At 30.7% G+C, this 21,274-nt stretch overlaps 1 protein-coding gene across 1 annotated transcript; it reads left to right on the top strand.

Annotated features, from left to right (window-relative positions):
* The first annotated feature begins 9,986 nt into the window (after positions 1-9,986).
* On the top strand, positions 9,987-20,436 carry LOC129989302 (nephrocystin-3-like). The gene is made up of 2 exons (XM_056097745.1): positions 9,987-10,204; positions 18,530-20,436. Exon 2 carries the CDS (start codon positions 18,783-18,785, stop codon positions 20,214-20,216), a length of 1,434 nt encoding a protein of 477 aa, XP_055953720.1. The 5' UTR covers positions 9,987-10,204; positions 18,530-18,782; the 3' UTR covers positions 20,217-20,436.
* The last annotated feature ends 838 nt before the right edge of the window (positions 20,437-21,274 follow it).

Below are 21,274 nucleotides of genomic sequence, written 5' to 3'. Positions count from 1 at the left end.
AACATTAACCAGATAAAAAAGGTTAATAAGGCAACAGAATTTAACTTCCAATTACATTTTTAACTTGCTTATTCAAAACTAGCCACTTATGGCGACCAGTTCGCTCGCCCAATTTATCGACTTTTATTAAATGATTAATTTTTTTATTTGATGCAACTGAAAAACATGAATTCAATCAGTATACTGCAAATTAAAAAGTACATTTAATTCGAAATAAAAGCGGAAGTGAAAGTCCTACTACCGAGTTAAAAACAAGCGATTGAATGTTTTGATGTATAATTTGAATTCCTTCATAGTATTTAAAAATATTTTTCATGTAATGCATCAAATTGAATTAAAAATATTCTGTTAAAGAGGAAATTGTGCAGAAATTAAATTGTATCATTAAAAAGATAATTTTTGAGTCTTAATATAATACAAAGACCATTTTTTATAAGATAATTGCTTTAAAAAATATGAAGTCATAACGATACGGCTAGACTTGAAATTAATGTGCGGTCGCCAAAATTAAAATATTTTGAGACGAGTGTTTCGCCAAATTTTTGCAATCTCTAAAAGTCATTTGTTACCACTTCTGTTATCCATCCAGAATACCAGCACGGATGATTGGCACGATTTTGATGTGCTTGTCAAGAAACCGTTAATTAATCTGAAACCTTACCACGATTATTTATCTCTAGATGGAAGCCTATTTTTTCACTCGATTAAACTTTTTGTTTGAAGTCTATTTCTTTTATATCTACTTTCCTCTGACTGAATGCACTTTTTGACGAAACCTAATAATTCTAATAATATTTTGCAGCTTCATTAATTGACTAAGTGAAGCGTTTAATTCAATATAACTGTAAAAATATTCAATGAATGAAGCAGTCTGAAATTCGTTTGATGGTTTGTAAGCATGGACAGTAAGTAATAAGCACAATTTCTGTGCCACGTACATTAACATTTTATATATGTAGATTGGTAGGCCGTTTTGTGCTTTATCTAAGTACAGCTAGTTGAGGCTATTAAATGTTCCCTACAAACGGAATACAAATTTGGGTCGATTTTTACCTAAATTTTAACCAGGGGTAACTTTTTCTCATATATCAGAACTAAATTCTAGAGTAATTCAGAGACTTACTTAAGTATTTTTACCAATCGTAACATCAGGGATGGCTTTAAGAGGAATGGAACTCTTTTGGAAAAAAATATTTGACTGCTCTGGTTTTCAGTAAATTCGTACAGTAACTAACCCTGAATTTCGCTTTCAAGTTTGGAAGATAACGTGTTCGAAACGTTTTTCTCTCAAATATCCATTGCATTCTCAAATTACCAATTTACCAGTTCTTATTCCTTCACAGAAACTGTGAGATGTTCACTGTTTCTTTTTTTTTTTTTTCCTTGTTACATTAAATTCTAAGAATTGCTAATTTGTCATTGCTTTGTATGCAAATTATATATGCAAGATTTATACATAAATTGGAATATTGCCAAATTCAAATATTAACGCATTGAAAACATGAAGTCGACTCTCCATGGCCGAATGGTCATAGCACTGGTCTCATAATCAAGACATCGTAAGTTCAAATCCCGCTAGAGACAATGCGATTCACAGTCTGTGTAAATGTTTAATTCCTTTATTTCATGTACCAGAAGATTCTAGACCTTTCTTTAGTTTATCAGATAAGTGTTCTGGACTTTTCTTACTGTCTCCAGAAAAGTATTCTGGAACTTTCCCTGCTAATATAAAAGCAGAAGATCTGTCAGTCACTGTGTTCTGAGTTCAGAGTTGAGTTAATAAATTGGTTTACCTCTACTTCTTGTGTGCGTCATTGAGTTCCACACTAAAGTACCTACGTGACAGTATTATCAAAAAGTTGATTGGGCATTTTGAAGAATCTTCAGGTTTCAAGAACTCTTAGTCCCTTTATTTGGGGAGGCAGCACTTCAAAAATGGAGAGGGAAAGCTTCCAGCAGGTTGGTTGGTTCTCGCCAGCCTTGTGGGTACAGAAATGTAGTGGGATTGTCTCATCCCTACCGGTGGTGGGACGGGCCCCTACGGAAAGGGTTGTAACATGGCGGTCCTTGGGACTCAGCCAAAATTCCCACTTGTGATGCTATGGCGTTCTAGTAATTTTCATATTTTATCCATAAGCTTCAATGCCTATAGGAATAGTTAATTGTGATATCTCCAAGTCCAAATATTTTTGGAGTTAGTGTGTCTGTCTATGAAAACGATAACTCAAAACTGCAATGAGTTATAGATATTAAATATGAATGTGTCTTTTTTCACCAAATTTACATATTTATATCAAATACTGGACAAACCGCTCAGTACTCTGTTCACGGCAACGGAATACTGGGCAGTACAAGAATTTCTTCCGTTCATGGCAACACGATAACTTAAATCGCTAAGTAGGAAAAACTAAATATTAAATTTTTTCATTAGAATTGTAAGTCTGCATCAAAATTATGACTCATTTGGTTAAAGGAAAAACCCAGCAGCACTGGTTTTGCCAAATTTTACTCGCCTGAAATGGCATTGTCGTACAATAGTTACGAAATATTAATCTTTGCTGTGGATTTAGCTTTTTTACCTGAATCTATTTTGGCGAGTGTTTTGGCGAATAATCCCTAGCATTTGGTCATAAGTTTCAAATTTGGCTTCCAGTAACTGATTTTAACAAAAATTTGACATAAAATTACACTTAAAGTCCCAAAATCACGTACTAAATTTGATATATTTAAGTCACTGCGTTTTTGAGTTATTACGTTTATATGTTTCTAAAAGCACAGACTTACAGACAGTCAATACTTGGTGAATTTCACTAAAAATCTGGTCTATATTAAAGATATTAAATCAATGTACTAAAGTTTATCTATCTAGATTTCTACGTTTTGTAGTAATTGTGCTAATTTATATTCAAACAGTTGGACAGATAGACTTCCTCGAACCGAATTTGCTTAGAATTTGACAAAAATGTACAAATTTGGTATAAAAACAGTATACCAAATTTCATCCTTCTAGTTCAAAGAGGTTTTGAGTTATCTTTGTCACAGACAGACGGACATTTTCTAAAAATGTGTTTTTCGAACTCAGGGAGGTCTAAAACTTGGAGATTCGCCAAAATCTCGAGTTCGAATTTTTGAACGATTACAATGCTTTCTCTGTACTTCGTATACGAGAAAGTAAAAGGGAGTGGCGCAAAACTAGAGCCAAAACCTATGCTTCTTTCCCTTTATTGTATTATGAAGTTATGTATAAGGGGACAATAGTAATAGGTTTCATCCACTCATCCGCCAATAAACATCTAATGAACATTTAATCCCCGCATTATACATCAAATAAACAAGAAGGTATTGGAAGATTAGATTAGCCATTGTGCGTCAAATTTACTCACGTAGATTTTATCTGACCAACGTAGCCCCCGTACATCTTCAATATATGCTAACCATACCGACAGCATACCATAAAATGATTCTGGTGAGCTGGTGATTTTCGATCTCTAATAGCCAACTGTAATTTTTGAATAGGAAAAATGCGGAAAGAATAACAATCCACGTAGAAATAACACGATTATCTATATCTATACTTATAATAAAGCTCAATGTGTGTGTGTGTGTGTGTTGGCGCTCTACAGGCCAGGTCATTTGACATACAGCTATCAAATTTGGTACATGTATACCTTAGAGGTCGGGAATGTGCACCTGGGGTCCCTTTTTTTGAAATTTTAATTATTAATTAAAAACTAACTTTCCCACCAAAAAAATCTTCCATTTTCCCCACCGCCAACTTTACCGCCAAAAAAATCTTCCATTTTCGTCACCGCCAAATGAGTAAAACTTCCGGTTTTTTTTTCTCCCAACAGTAATAAGGCTAGGGTTAGTACTTTTCGGCGGATTATTTCAAACGATTCTGTTTATTTTCTTAATGTTTGATGCATTTAAAATTAAACATTGTTAATTAATCGATCCTTCAGATTCATTCTGAAGTACTTTTGAATTAAAATAAAACAGAATAAAGGAAATTAAAAATTTCTAATCCGCATAGCGTTACCCCAACTGGCGTAGAAAAAACCCCACGTATTTGCGTTACGTAACTGGCGTTGAAAATTCACGCATGCGCTTTGTGTTCTGAATTCCGCATTGTGTTGACGAATTATTATCAACGGATGCGGACTGGATTTAAATTTTTTTTAGGTTCGTTGCATGCTTTTGTAATTAAAATGTATTTATGTTAGTTATATATTTTTTGTATATGCTTATAGTTTTAAGTGCATCGTTTTTTAAGTAGTTTTTTTAAAACCTGTTTTAAACCGTCTATTTTAAACGATTCGTTTCATTTTCTTAGTGTTTGATGCATTTAAAAGTAAACATTGTTAATGAATCGATCTGCTCATGATGAATCTAAGAAAATTTTGTTGACAAATTCTTGAGATAATACGTAAATTGAAAAAGATATTCTTTAGTGCCCATAAAGTTTAAACGCTGAGTGACTCTATTTTCATTAATCAGATTATAAAAAAATGCTTTGTTTCAGTAAAAAATATTATTATATTAATTGCAGATTAATTCTTTCCACTTTAATTTAAAGCATAAATTCTACGGGTGCTAACAGAAAATGAGAGAGATACATATTACGTTATGACTGAAGGCGTTTATAATATTATGAGTAAATTATATGCCTATCAAAATTTGAAGTTTTAAAATATTTTGATGAAGAAGCTATTAAAGTAGGGATTGCATAAAATATTTAATTATGAAAATTTTAACGAACATTAAGATTGGCGAACCGGCTGGTCGCCAAAGGCGGCTAGTAGTAAATAAAATTGTATTGAACTCAGTACAATATTTTACATAATTGATATACAGGGTATTATATATATATAAAACTATCCCCATACATGAGACCGTATCTATCATACCTTTCACAGGAAAGGAATAAAATTTTTGTTCAAGGTATTTTGAGGTATGCACTCGGGAATCATATGAAAAACATCAGTTAAGCTTTAACAGTTATGTTTACGGTGACGAAATTTTCAAATGGCAACACCATTGTTTTTTATTGGAATGTGTTCTCCATAGCTAAAAACAATAAATAGCGTTCGAACGATACCTGTTGCACTAAGATCACATACTAAGAAGAAAAGAGAAAACAACTGCTGTGTGCCTACCAGAGACGTAAATTCCAACAGATTCATTTCGGCATGGCGCGTGCTTTGGTTCTAGACACCATCTGATGCATGTAAAATGTCATCGGGGTTGAAGCAGGCCAAGTAGAAAATTTGTGAAACACAATAAAATGTGTTTTTCTGTTATTTCTCTGCTGCTATTGCCAATTTTCTCTTTTCTTTTCTTCTTAGTTTGGTGATGATTTTCGTGCTGCAGGTACTGTTCCAATGATATATATTGTTTTTAGCTATGGAGAACATATCCCAATAAAAAACGTTGATGTTGCCATTTGAAAATTTTGAAATTTTGTCACTGTAAACGTAACTGTTAGAGCTTAATTATTGTTTTTCATATGATACCTAAACGCATACCTCAAAATACCAGAATTTTATTCCTTTCCTGTGAACGCTATGTTAAGATACGGTCTTATATATCGGGATAGGTTTTTTTTTTTTTTCGTAATCACCTTGTATTTTTAATCACGTATTACGAAGAAGTGAAACGCAGCCAGCCCTGGCAAAATTTCATTCATCCCCATTTTGTACACATATTTATCATAGAATCCTGTGATTCTTACCCATTGTCAGATGTCGACGAAGATACCGAAGATAAACTTCACCGTACCACATCAGATGCAAGACATTTGATCCTCAGAGTTGTATCTAGCATATGCAAGATCCAAAGACTTCTATCTCCAATAAAATTGGTTTCGAACCTTAAATCTTTAGGCCTCCAAACCCAAAATCTTACCACCATATTCATGATTTAGTTTGTATTACAAGAAATATATAACAAGATATTCAATCAAGTAAAATGACGGGATCTCCATGATTAATAATACAATAATTGTAAACCATGAATAGTTCACCCAATTACGTGCCTGAGTAAAATCCTCGAGACGACATATGACCCGTCATCAGAGATGGGGATCCATTGTCTAATTAACATCACCATTATTATACTTTCATGGAACTCCAAACCCATGTAAATGGCAACATATCATCCTCGTACTCGAAGTGACCCTTGAAAGACTCTTTAAATGCATTAAAACCTAGCTTCCTATCTTTTGGAAAGTTACATTTCGTTTAATTGACTAAGATTATTTCATTCCTCCTTTCATGTTTCGTGTGAAAAGTCAATATGTACTCTTCCAAATTCCTATTCAATTTTCATTTGTGAAATGCGATCTAGCATCTAGATTTTGAAATCAAAGTGTCGCTCGTTTTTATTTATTTCCGGTATAAAGCAAAAAGTTCAAAAGTAATTTTTTGATATTTTTTTTAATATTTAAAAAAATGTAACTAAAAAAGTTTATTACATGTCTTTTTCTCAACATATTGATAGTTTTTCTAAAAATTCTCAAATTTATTTTTACTTAATTTTAATCTATTTTTTAAACTAAGTTGACCTGCTAAAAGGTAATTAGGATGCTCATTAATTTGTATGGCAATAGTCTGAAAAAGAAAGGCAGTAGTTTTGTTTTGTCTTATTGGTTTCAGTTTCAGAAATGCGCTGACTGAATCTATCGTGTTATCCTTGGTTAGTTATTTGGCGATTAATCCTTAGGATACGGTTAAAAGTATCCGAAAATAGAATTCATATTTTACCGACCGTTTGGAACAAAAATTTGACCTAAAACTACACTAGTAGCTACAAAAATCCTATACTAAATTTGAAATATTTAAATAATTTAATTTTTGAGGAATCGCGCTTACATGTTTCTAAAAGTACAGATCGACAGACGGTCAATCCATTGGCGGATTTGGCTCAAGATTGCATAAGTGTCTAAAAATTTATGCATAGGATTTAATATATCTAGCTCTCTTATAGTTACAGTGTTAACTTATATTCGAAGAGCCGAAAAGACAGACTTACTCTGAGTGGAATTCGCTCAAATTATGACAGAAATCTACAAATTTGGTAAAAAGGCCGTCTATCAAATTTCATTCGTCAAGCTTAAAGCATTTTTGAGTTATCTTTGTCACAGATAGAGGGACGGACATTCCCCTAAAAATGCGTTTTTCGAACTCAGGTAGTTCTATAACTTGGAGATTCGTCAAAATCTCGAGTTCGAATTTTTTTGACAGTTACTATATTTTCTCTTTACTATGTATTTCAGAAAGTAAAAAGATTGAAGTTTAAGTATTTTAACAATAGCTACATAAAACAAATCGAGTCTCTCCTAAATACATACATTCTATATCACTAAATAAAGAAATGCTTATAACAAAATTATTTTGCCCATCAAAAAATCATATTTCCCAAACATTATATTTTTATAAATATTATTTAAATAAATAAAATCTTTATAAGAAGGTATCAGTATTTCATAAAGAAATGAACTCAGTTGTTTTAACAGTCGCTGCATAAAAAAGATGGAATCTTTCCAAAACATCCTCCGATAATTCACTAAATAAAATTATGCTTAAAAAAAAAACTTATTTTTTCCAAAAAAAAAATATTCCATCATATTTTTATAAATACAAGATAAATAAGGAAAAATTTTGTAAGAAAGTAGCAGCATTTCATAATTTAATAAAACTCAATTGTTTTAATAATAGCTGCATAAAAAAATGGAATCTTCCCAAAGCATCCTTCAATAATTCACTAAATAAAATGAAGCTTAAAAAATTTTTTTTCCACCAAAAGAATTCCATCATATTTTTATAATTATAAGTTAAATAAATGAATTCTTTGTAAGAAGGTAGCAGCATTTCATAGAGAAATGAAATTTAATTGTTTTAATAAAAGCTGTATCAAAAAATGGAATCTTCCCAAAACATCCTTCAATAATTCACTAAATAAAATGATGCTACCAACAAAATGATTTTTTCCATAAAAAAAAAATTCCATCATATTTTTATAAATATGGGGTGCCCCAAAAGTATCGCAAGATTTGAATTTGCCACTATTCTAGCAGTAATGTGTTGACAACCTTATTTAAAAAATAAAAAAAAAACATTTGGCAGTTGATAGTCTTAGTAAAAATGGCGTTACAAGGAACAACGCGTTAACGCAAGATTTGAATTAAATAAGAAACACAATTTTATTCTTTAAATTGTTATATTTTATTGAATCGAAAAGAACACAGGATAGAGTTTTATATGGAATAACACTTAGGACAAATGGTCTCCATGCAATGCTGGCACATACGCACTCTTTTGTCTACATTTTCCGTGATCATTTTGCATAAATGTGGTTAATATTGTTGATGCAACTTTGAATTTCATTCTTCAATGCATGCGTGCTTGTTGGCATGGACATTTGACTTCAATTAACACCATAAAAAGAAATCCAGTCATGTTAAATCACACGATCAAAGGGGCCAATTCTCAAATTTTCGAACTGTAGCCGCCAAACTTTCAGTATTTTTGAAATATTGTTCAACAGTGAAAACACTTTCTTCTGTCGTGTAACGCTCCGTTTTTACTAACAATAAACTATCAGCTGGCAAATGGGATTTTAATAGGGTTGCCAATATTTTACTGCACGAATGATGGCAAATTCAAATCTTGGCTTTAATTTTGGGACACCTATTATAAATTAAGTAAATAAAATATTTGTAAGAAGGTATCAGCCTTTCATAAAGAAATGAAACTCTATTGTTTTAATAATATCTGCATAAAAATTGAATCTTTCCAAAATATCCTTCAATAATTCAATAAATAAAATTATGCTTAAAACAAAATTATTTTTTCCATAAAAAATTTCACCCTATTTTTATAAATACAAGTTAAATAAGCAAAATTTTTGTAAGAAGGTAGCGGCATTTCATAAATTAATAAAAACTCAACTGTTTTAATAATACCTGCATAAAAAAAAATGGAATATTGCCAAAGCATCCTTCAATAATTCACTAAATAAAATTATGCTTAAAACAAAATTTTTTCCACCAAAAGAATTCTATCATATTTTTATAAATATAAATTAAATAAATAAAATATTTGTAAGAAGGTAGCAATAATTAAAAAAAGAAATAAAATTATTAAAAAATAATTATTAAAATTATTAAAAAATTATTAATTAATTGTTTAATTGCTATTATTAAAAAATAGTTTAAAAATAGCTGTATAAAAAATCGATTCTCTCCCAAGCAACATGTATTAAATATCACTAAATAAAATGCCTACAACAAAATTATTTTTCCATCTTATTTTCATAAATATAATTTAAATAAATGAACTCTCTGTAAGAAGGTAGCAGCATTTCATAAATAAATGGAACTCACTTGTTTTAATAATATCTGCATAAAAAAATTGAATCTTCTTTAATTCACTAAATAAAATGATGCTTACAACAAAATAATTTTTTCCATAAAAAACTCCATTATTTTTTTATAAATATAAATTAAATAAATAAAATCTTTGTAAGAAGGTAGCATCATTTCATAAATAAATAAAACTAAATTATTTTAATAATAGCTGCATAAAAAATGGAATCTTTCCAAAACATCGTTCAATAATTCACTAAATAAAATAATGCTTACAATAAAATACTTTTTTCCATTAAAAAAATCCATCATATTTTTATAAAGATGTTAAATAAATATAATCTTATAGGTAGGTCTTAAAAATAGGTAGCAGCATTTCCTAATGAAATGAAACTCAATTGTTTTAATAATAGCTGTATAAAAAGTTGAATCTTTCCGAATCATCATCCAATAATTCACTAAATAAAATCTTTTTTTCTAAAAAAAAAAAAAAAAAAAAAAAAAAATCCATCATAATTTTTATAAATATTTTAACACGCGGGAAGCCAATACACACACATACGTCACCGTATGAATGAAATCTTAACTGTTTCTTATTTTCATCGCAAGCGCGGTCCCAAGGCGAGCATCAGTCGACTCCATTTAGATAAAACCGTGAAATTTCCGCTTTGCAAGAAATGAAATGAGATTGAGTGATATCGTATTCGATAAGAGAGTGTTATTTCGCGGCTATCAAGACCACGATAAAAAGTAGGTGGATAACTGCTCGAAGATTGCTTTTTGCAGTGTCGAGAGGATGAGCTATCGAATAAATCAAGCCTCGTACAGCCTTCAGTGCCGGTAAGAATTTGCCTATATTTCGTTTTTAGTTTGTACATAAACATCGGTATATTGTATCTGTTACGGAGTTTTGTAAAATTATATATCTTTAAGTATTTTATAGTAAAATCTCGTTCTTTATTTTAGAATATGAATAATCTATATGCTTACATATGTTGTGCATGTTTGTTATTTATGCTATATTATTTGCTGTTTTGATATACATAGTACCACAGTAATTAGTTCGAAAGGTTTTTCACTGAAATTGAGCTTCAAGAATTGTGATTGTTTCATTAACGAATAGAGAATTTGATCATTCTACTCCTTATTAGTGTGAATTTTAACCCTTTGTACTTGGAAAAGAAATTCAGTGCATAATTATTCAGCTAATACAAAGACTTTATTGCTTCGAAAAATATCATTCTTTTTAGTTGAATTTTTCCTAAAAATTAATCTATATCTTATTACCAATCTGTAGGTATGTTTATAATTAAAATTTAAAATATTGATAAAGGTTCAAAATGATGCACCGTTTTGAGTGATGCCTGAAAGGATATATCATGAATAACATGATAATGATTGCATTGACATAATATTTAAAAACTGCCACGTGCATGCGAAATGTGAAACGCTATACACTTTAGACCATTGGGCATTTTAGGCCGTTTAGTTATCAAATTTTGCATGTAGTTACTTTTTAAGCAATAGGTACTTATTAAGAAAAATTTTCAAAATTTTAATTCGAGTTTTAGTAAAAACTAATTCTGACGTTTTCCCTCTCAGTATCATCACAGCATATTATTTCACAATCTAATTTTGCACTATATTAAGGTTCAAAATATAAACTTCTCAGAGATACCAATTTCATTTCCAAGCAATTTTTCTCCATTATTTTTTGGAATTTTTAACAGATATTACAATACTTTCCATTGTTTTAATTACTACATTCGTATATACGCATGCTATGGTGATAATAAACACACTTTTTGTACGCATTATCGGTTCTAATTAAGAGTTAAACTTGATTAATTTATTCTTAATAATTTTTTTTAAGTCCGAATCGTATGAGATTTCAAACTAGAAGCTGAACTCTCCTACAACTGTTGGCCCCTGTGCTTTTACCTGCATCGAATTAGCACTCAAACATAAGATAGTGTCAAAAACTCTAATTTAAAGACGCTATATCTCGACATAAAAATGTCATACCCTCAAATATTCAATAAATTTTTAATTGAATCAGTAAGACAGCAGATTTCCAAAGCCGAAGATACGATTCCATAGAAGGAAAATGGAACATTTAAAAATTTAACACGTTGATTGCTATGTCACTTACATTCGCGTGACAGCAAAAGTTCTCAGTCAATGAAGAATTTGATGCGAGGAGTAGAACAAACGTGTGCTTAATTTATATCCCCTTATTTTAACACGTTGCTCAATTCGTGAATCGCCTGTGATTCATACATACTAATTATATATTTTCTTCTCTACCACAATCAAGCGAGCAAATCTTAATAGCAGCATCTTATTAGATATGGTCCGAATCACAAGCATCAATCATGGCAACGAATGTATCAAATTTTTTCGATCAGTTATGATATCCAGTGGTGGCACTGGTGACATGTGTCTGAGACACAATGACCCAGTGAGTGACCGAATTTAGGAACGAAAGATGGAAGAAAGGAGAGTTTTGATTTTATGAAGGATCCCTCCAATTGGTACTGAATAAATCTATTGAACATCCTTTTCAAACATTGTGTAGAAGTTTCGAAATGAGATTGTGCCAATTCAGATGACGTCCTCGACGCCTGATAATGAATCAGAATTGGGAAATATCCTCAATAGGTTTCCATAGCCTAAATAAAAAAGAAAATAATTCGATTATACTAAACTTATAAATGTTCCTATTTCAAAAATGTTTAAGAAAAATTAAAATGTATAGCTTTTTATAAAAAATTTTTTATATATAACTTGTAAATGTTGCGGCATTTTTATCGCTTATAACGTATTGTTAGAATAAACGATGCAAGATGTCATCGAAACGAAGGTAACGAAAATAAATTGCTATCTCATTTAATCTCTCTGATAATGATTTATCTTGAAATACAATAAATGATAGTGTTCCTTTTTGAAAAATTTCACAAATGAAATCCTCTAAATGAAATATTTATTCTATTTAATTTCGGTACATTAGTTCCAACTCACGTGATAAATATTTCTTAAATGTGAAGATTCGACAAAATCTTGATGATAAATTTTTAAAAAAAGAAACTTTTATATACGTATACGAGAAAATAAAATTTGGATTTGTTTATTAAATATCATTTTTTTTAATCGTCTATCTTCGATTTCATATGTCTGTTCTCAAGAAATTTTAAATATTCTTTGAGTTTTATAAAGTTAATTTTCATGTAGATAATACTAAATAATGTTTAATCTTTTATTTATCCGCAACTATTAACTTTTGCAATGTAAATCGGGGTCCAAAAAGTTTTGAGAATTTCAGTATGTAACCTTTAACAGTAACTTTACAGTTGGATAGTCATTGTTTGAATACTATATATATAGCAATGCAATGGGTATCTTTTTTCCTCAGAAATTTAATTTTGTGTTGATCATTCATAAAACTGTCAAGTGAATAGTGAATAAAAATTATTTTGTAAACTTCACATTCCATGAAATTTGATGCAATTTTTCGAGATTTTGAATTTTTGATGCTTTTTTTATATGGATTAAATTAAGTTTTGCATATTGCGTAATACGTTTTGCATGATAACGATTTAGTTTTCTTATTACTGTTTTTCTTAATTTTAAATTAATTTGCTTAATTCTGACTCAACATAATTAAATACTTGTGCATATAATCATACAATGATAACTCCGACCTGCCTGAGGCACACGGATAAAAATTTGAATGACGGACTGCCGCAACAGCATTGGCGTGAACTAAGGGCAGTCACCAGCCACTGTACAATCCTTCCCAAGGGAAGCACGTCCCGTTATAGGTAGGGGGCAGTCGACCCCACACCATTTCTGTACTCACCCTGGTAGCAAGAACAACCCGCTATACCGGAAGCGTCTCATCCTCATTTCTGAAGTGCCTCCCACCTCGGTGGGTGATGTTTATACGTAAAGATTTTTGAACCCAAATATTTTGATATGAAACAAAAAATTATGAAGATCCAAAATTAATTGAAGAAAACTTGCACCAAAAAAGCATATTGATTTATATGTTTGGGATGGGAGGGAAGGACAAGAATTGAATTCCACAGCTAGTTTTATAAAAATGATTTTCTCTAAATTTTATGAGTCACTGCTTTTTACTGATATTTATATTTCTTCCCAATCCGAATTAACCCCTTGATCTATGAATTTACTTAACTTCCTAATTAGATGACATCCTATTTGGGACATTTATTATTATTTTAATTTTTATAATAATGTAAGGATATTTAAGATATTCAACCATTTTTAATTATTTCTGTATTTTTAGTTATTTAATATTTTATTGCTGATTTGAATTTAAAAATTTAATTCGATGAGCGATTAAGATGCCATTGTATGCAGAGGGGTTAAGAGTAGAAAATTCAACATCGATTCAATCGATTCTTAAAATGATAATGGCATCACTTATTTAAGATTAAAGTATGAAATTGTTGATTCATAGACATTCAAGTCAGACATTCGTTCTTTTAATTCTCATGAATACGAAGTAAAAATGCAAGAAACACACAAAATTTTGATTATCTTCCACTTTTTAACCAACCCGCAACGGAATAATAATTTTGGAATGATCTATAAGTATATATCAACACGATATCTCAGTAACAAAACGAAATAGGTTCAAGAAATTTAGCGAGTGGTTTTCATATCAAATTTGTAGATTTGCAAAACAGCAGACGAAACATGAACTGATTTGATGGTTGATAAAATCCATCCGTTTGCCTATAAATCCAGGCATTTCAAGCGAACGCTACAGCTTAAAAATACTACAATCTAGATAAATAAAATTTGTCATACTACTCCACCATTATAATAATAATTTGATCAAAATGCGAACAAACTGTGTGTTTTTTCTAACCGTTGAATATTTACAGATTTGACTACTCATGTAAATGTGAAGGCGATAATGCAAAAACATATCAAGTTAAATGGACGAATTTTAGTACCTAAATGTTATACAAAAAATTGTAAATTTGAATCAAATTTAGAACTTAAAAAAGAAGAAATATTATCACGAAACAGTATTCTATTCTTTTAACCACACGATGAAGTTATACCCGCCTTTTTATGAAAATTGAAGAATCCATTCTCCTCTGGTCCTTTTTCAACATTTGTTATAGCACTGATATCTATAGTAAACTTGTATTTTAAATAGAAGCTAAATTCTACAATAATAATGAATAACAATCAGAATAATCAAAATATTCGCTTATAAATAGATTTCACAACGGAATATTTATATAGGTTTAAATATTTTTCACTTTAGTTATTGCTGGTAAAGCCGATCTTCCAATGTTTAAATGTTTTAGTTTTATTATTAGGAATTTTTTTTGACTAACTGTACCTGTATCTCTTTGCAGTACGTCGAATTTCTCTTACCAATGCACACAAACTAAGATTTTAACTTTTAATCTATGTGTTTATAAACGGATTGATTAGTAAAATAAAATGTTTATATTTAAAATTAACAAACTATTTTGTTTTATAGCGTCGTATTTCGTTGATTATATAGGTACGAAATAAAAGCTGTTAATTTTTTAAATCTTCAATCTTTTAAATTTTAAAATTAAACAAACGCATTACCAATTGGTATGTTGCATTTATTTTTTTCCTTTATATACTTACACCTTTTCTGTTTATCTTTGATAATTTATTGATTGAAATGCTTTTTTTGTGTAACCGAAGTTATTGGTTTGTCAAGTCTACTAAATGGAAAATCCTTAAAAAATGAATAGCAATTTTAATTTCAATTTTTGAAATTAATCATTTTGTTATAATTACGATTCCGAATTTTGTTATTCAAAGTTTTGTTTTCATATCAGGGGTTAAGATTGATTTCAACCTCAAAACTCAAAAAAAAAAAAAAAAAAAAAAAAAAAAAAAAAAAACGTTATTCAAAATAAGATATCCGGATTTGAAATAGGAAGAACTAAAAATTGAAATTTCCAAAAATATGCATTAACTTTACTATACATTAGCCATTATTTAGATATTATTCTAGAAAATGTATACGCATTTTGTAGCCTTGGCTATTTGAATAACTTTAGATGGATCTACCAGCGAATACATTACTCATAAAAATAAATTTAATGAAAAAATAATTTTCTTCCATTTCATTTGTATGTATTTATTTTTCCATTCTTTCTAAGAATAAATTTTTATCTTTGTCTTGGCAGGCAATTAAAAATAAAACCTCAATAACTACCCGAGGGATCATTACTGAGCAGTCATATCAACCCAACAACTGTCTGGGATCCCTCTGTTATTGCGCCCCAATTATCACAGTGGTTAATAAATCGGAAAATGCTCTCAAAAATGTTTTGAAGTATGCCAACTTATTATCACAGTAAACAATTACAAGCAATTTTTCCATCTTTTCACTTTTAACTCATGCGTTCATTGGTAATTGGAGCGAAATTTTTAGTTTTGAAGAATATGAAAATTGACTCTTGATCTACGAGTTTATTTATAGTTAATTGCCACTTTTTATTTTCGATATTTATTGTTTCTTCTATATAATAACCTGTTGAAGTATCCCCCTTCCCAAAACACTTTCTCGCATAATCTCTAATAACGGTGTTATGTCAAAAAATGCCTTGCGTACAATAGTTACTTAATATGAACCTTTGGCATAATTTTAGCATTTTTACTAAATCTATTCTGTGATCCTTCTCCAGTATTTTGTTAACTAATTCTTGGCATGCGGTTTCGTCTTTGTCACAGACAGACGAAAATAACTCAAAAACGCTTCAAGCTAGACGGGTGAAATTTGATATGCGGTCTTTATACCGAATTTATGAATTTTTATCAAAAGTTAAGCAAATTCCATGCAAAGAAAGTCTGTCTGTTCCGATATTTAAATATAAATTAACAAAATAACTACAAAGCGGCGGAAGCTAAATTGATAAAATTCAAGGTAAAAGTGAATGTTAGTGTGCCCTTTGCTGCGCCAACAATGCCAAGTCGCCAATAAAGATGGCGGGCAAAATAAACAAACCGGAACAGTTATGGTTACTATTTCCCGCCATATAATTAGAACTTTTTTTTCCCAGACTACCCGGTGCGGAGAAGGCACCGGGCAGAATTTTTTAACTTAAAAAAAAACATCCTACGGGTTCGCTAGCTGCGGGAGCAGGAACCTAGTAGCTTCGCTAGCACATTGAACATACGGACTGTGTCGATAACAGGAACATTATATAACCAAAAGAAAAAAAGAATGGAGGAAGATGCAATCGAAACATTCTCCAGACAAAATTTCAAACAAACATCCTTTTCCCAACTTCATCAACTCATAAAAAAATATATTCCACTCACCCTTCATCCATTCTGCCGGTTCGATATCAAACCATTCTCCATACAAAATTTCAAACAAGCATCCTTTCCTAATTTCATTAACTCGTAAATATATATATATATATATATATATATATATATATTTCACTCACCCTTCATCCATTCTGCAGGTTCGAAATACTGTCTTCCATCCCATTTATCCGACAACCATTCTTGTACAATTGCCGACATAACAAATTATGAAAGGAACCAACCATTAGAACATCAAAAGTATTACGAGAACTGCGAAGAATTCCACTGCAGCTGTCTTTTAAAGTGAGAATGCAGACGATTTCGTAAATTAAGAATTAAGAATTTAAAAAAAAGAAAATAATTTTTAATTATAAGCTTAACTTTTTTTTATTTAATAAACTTTTAATTATAATAAACAAAATTAAAATCTGTAATCGATATTTTTTAATATTTTGAATTTAACATTTTTCATAATATAGTTGTAGTTCATGTACAACTCAAAAATTTCAAAAAGTAGTAAATAAAACAGCATTAGGGTTGCTAGAAGAGCGTTCCGATGGGTTACCATATTGGCGACAAACTCGGGGGCACACTATTCTTCACTTCACCCAAATTCAGTACACAGATTTAACATATATAGCGTAGATACCTATGAAATTTTGGACCAGATATGACTAAGGATTGACTGTATCGGTCTGTACTTTCAGAAACATGTAAGCGCGGTAACACAAAAATGTAATGACTAAAATATATCAAATTTGGTAAGAAACTGCAAGAGTAGCATTGTGTAAATTTTTTTTATTTCAATCTGTTTGAAAAAACATATCTAAAACACAAATTCGATTTTCGTTTACTTTTACCCGTATGCCAAGAAATAATCGCCAGAAAAAATCAAGGAAGATCAACGATGGATTCAGTAAAAATGCTAAATTTTCCCCAAATATACGTATTTCCTAATTGTTGTACGGCAATGCCAAACGAGGAGTTATCTAAGATAACACTTTTATTAGAGAGTAGGCGAGAAAGTTATGGGGAGATGACTCCCGCTGGTTTAAAAATGTATTTTTTGAGCTCAGGGAAGTTTAAAACATGGAGATTTGTTAAAATCTCAAGTTCGAATTTTTTGACAATTGCAATAATTTCTCTATATTTCATATAATAGAAAGTAAAAAGGAAGGACACCTGAGATGTGTAAGATATGAATGTTCGTGTGAATCATTTAAATTACTATTTTAATGCATATTTAAATATGGAAAATTACAATTCGATGAATAAATCTAGTGTTATTTTAAAACAAAGGGTCAATAAAGTTATATTCAATTAATTAAAGATTATGTAAATGGTTAATATTTAATTTTACTGTATTTCACTAGCTCAAGACGTCTCATTTTTTAAAACACTTTGGCAAAAGTATTGGGGGAAGGGATCCACTGGCCTTTTACTCACCAAGTGCAGATATATCATAACAGAAGTAAAATAAAAGTGTTTAGATGCTAAAATGAAGATTTCTAAAATATATATAGCTTTATCGAAACATATATAAACTATTCGAAGGCTAGTTACATAATCCTGATGGCGCGTCTGTCAACTAGGGCTAGCATTTGTCTGTGTGCAAACTCATGTAGGATGTATACCTTCTCTAAAGTAACTAGTCTCTGAATGTAGCATAAATTGCATATCCATAAGTAATCTCAATTCTTCCATCTTTTTCAAAAAATAATTTACGATTAATGGCACATCCAGAAAGACATCAAAACTAGTGTTTGTGAGTTGAATGGAGATGTATTTGCATCTTTTTCTAATGACTTTTCTCTCTTATAGATGAAATTGGTATTTTCTGTATTGTTCATCTGAAGTTATTGTGTACGTTGCAAGGAATCTTCATTCCTTCGAAGTTAAGATCAGTTGAAGAACCTGCATATTTCTTTGGTAGTTGGGTGTGCTGCAATTCGTAAAATATATCAATACAAGGATTTCCTGATTTTTGACCAACCTCCAAAAATTTCCATAAAATTTAGTGGAATAAATTTCTAAATTTTTATCCAAACATTTTAGAAAACGAATCGTTTTAGAAATGTCTTTATTAGAAAAAATAAATTCTCTTTTACTCAAATACGGCGCCAAGCCAGTTCAGCAAATTGAAAATGAACCAAAAGGTGAAGATGTGATAAAATTTTCTAAGCTATTAGCCGATGACGAGGACCAGAGAATATTTCTGAAAGACGCGTTGCAGATTTTCGAAAGTCATTACGATTCAAATCATGTGGAGGTGGCCGTTATTTCATCTCAGTTAGGATTCATCGAGGTAAACGTGGGCAACTACAATGAAGGAAAAAACTACCTTCTCAATGCCATTCGGATTTACCGAGATCAAGAAGGTAGTTTTGTCAACTTGAAGCTTGCCGAAGCTTTGACAAGGTTAGGAGTGGTTTACATATTCCTAGACGACCACAAAAAAGCAAACGAAGTTCTTGACAAAGCCTTGCCAATTGTTCAAGAACACTGGAACTCGGAAGACATCCATGCTGCCGAGACATTATTCAGTTTGGGAGTGGCGTTTGGCGATTTAGGTAATCATCAGCAACAAAAACAACTGCTGGAGCAAGCATTGCCTGTAATCGAAAGTCACTATGGCTCAGACAACATAGAATTTGCAATGAAATTGGCGAATTTGGCGGCTGCCTATGTTTTTCTGGATAACCATCGCAAATCAAAAGAACTACTTCAAAGAGCATTGCCTATCGTGGAGCAACAGTTTGATAAGAATGGTCCAGACATTGCAGAAGCTCTGGCCAATTTTGGAGTTGTTTACGGCGCTTTGGGACAGCACGACAAAGAAATCGAACTGTTAGAAAGAGCTTTGTCTTACTTCGAAAACAGTTTTGGTGAAGAACATGTCAAGGTGTCTGTCACCTTGACCAACCTGGCATTTTCGTATGGAGCGAAGGGAGATTATTTGAAAGAACGAGACATACTTGAGAGAGTTTTGTGTCTGAATGAGACGATCTACGGGCCAGAACATTCTGAGGTAGGTAAGAGTTTGGTGAACTTGGGAGTGGTTTGTGGCACACTTGAAGATCACCACCGGAAAAAGGATTTGCTAGAGAAGGCTTTGAAAATCTTGGAAAAGAACCTCGGCCGCGAGAATTTAGAATCTGCAGAAACTACTGTTTGTTTGGCAGCTGCTTACAGAGACTTAGATGATCGTTACACAGAGATAAAACTGCTGGAAAAAGCGATAGCTTTGTTCGAAAAGTTTTACAGCTCTGATCATATACAAGTAGTCGAAACAAAAGTCAAGCTAGGTTTAGCTTATGGTGCTTTAGACGATAAAAAGAAACAGAATGAACTGCTGCGATCATGCCTTCCCCTCATTCAAGAACATTATGGACCCAAACACGCTTTAGTTGAAATCATTCAGCAGGCTTTAGAATCGACGACAGATGCAACAGATAGTGCGAGTAATAACAGAAGGTTTTATCACAAGTTGTGCTGTACCATATCTTGATATTTTTAAGTCTAAGCTAAATCATTACATCTTTCTTTAAAGATCTGGTTAATAAACTTTCAAAGCTTGTTTATATGTTGAATCAGTGAAATGTATAATTTTATTTATTGACATTTTGACTGTTGTATAAATAACATTTCTTTGTAAAAATGTATTTTATATAATTTAAAGTAATTTTTAGAATTGTGTGATTTAAATGTTTTAACCAGCTTTTTAGATAGAAAATTTGTGAATAATTAAAGTATTTTTTAAACTTTTTTCTTTTAAAATTTACTTTGTTTATATAACGTAAAGTGTTAAATTCTACTGAGAACTTGGAGCTTTGGCTTAGATCGCACAAATCTCATTCAGTGTTTGTTTACACATAATTTTGCCATCAAGAACCATGGTTGTAATACAAATGAAAATTAGAGTAAACTTTCTCATAGTTAGCGATCATTTCTATCATTATCCATTGCAATACGATATCTAAACATTAAATTTAATAGAAAATGTGCCTTCTCAAATCCACAAAGAATTAAGAACTTTAGGAGCCCATAGTTCATAACACTTGTGACATGATTCAATTTCAGTATTTATAACATAATAGCAGATATATGTGGCGTTGTTTGAAATGAAAGCGCTTTTATGGCTAATATCTAAAATGTAATATATAATATACCAAGTCAAAACACACAAAACCATCTTTTCGCCTTCATAATCTTCTCTCTCCTTTCGCCTCTTCATATCTCTGACACATTTAAATTAAAATAAGGATATCCATTAACCCAAACTATTTTTAAAAACCGCCCAAAATCGAATTTTCTCCAAAAATATGTACTAAATTTTTAAATATAAAAATTAGACATGATAAGTTACAATTCAGAATAAATGATTCAAAATATCTATAGCATTTTAATTTAATAAGAATGGCATTAAATATAAAATATTTTTCTATATACGAAGGAATAATTTTTAACTTATAAAAAATTAGCCATTTTATTGGTTGTAATGAAAGCTAGAATTAAAAACTTCATTTTACTTCGTGATATTTCTAAGAATAATTTGAAGAAAATCTA

This window comes from Argiope bruennichi, chromosome 10 (assembly GCF_947563725.1).
Source record: "Argiope bruennichi chromosome 10, qqArgBrue1.1, whole genome shotgun sequence".
NCBI classification, from domain to species: domain Eukaryota; kingdom Metazoa; phylum Arthropoda; class Arachnida; order Araneae; family Araneidae; genus Argiope; species Argiope bruennichi.
The sequence above is the reverse complement of the archived record's forward strand: the minus strand, read 5'-3'. Positions and strand labels throughout refer to the sequence as shown.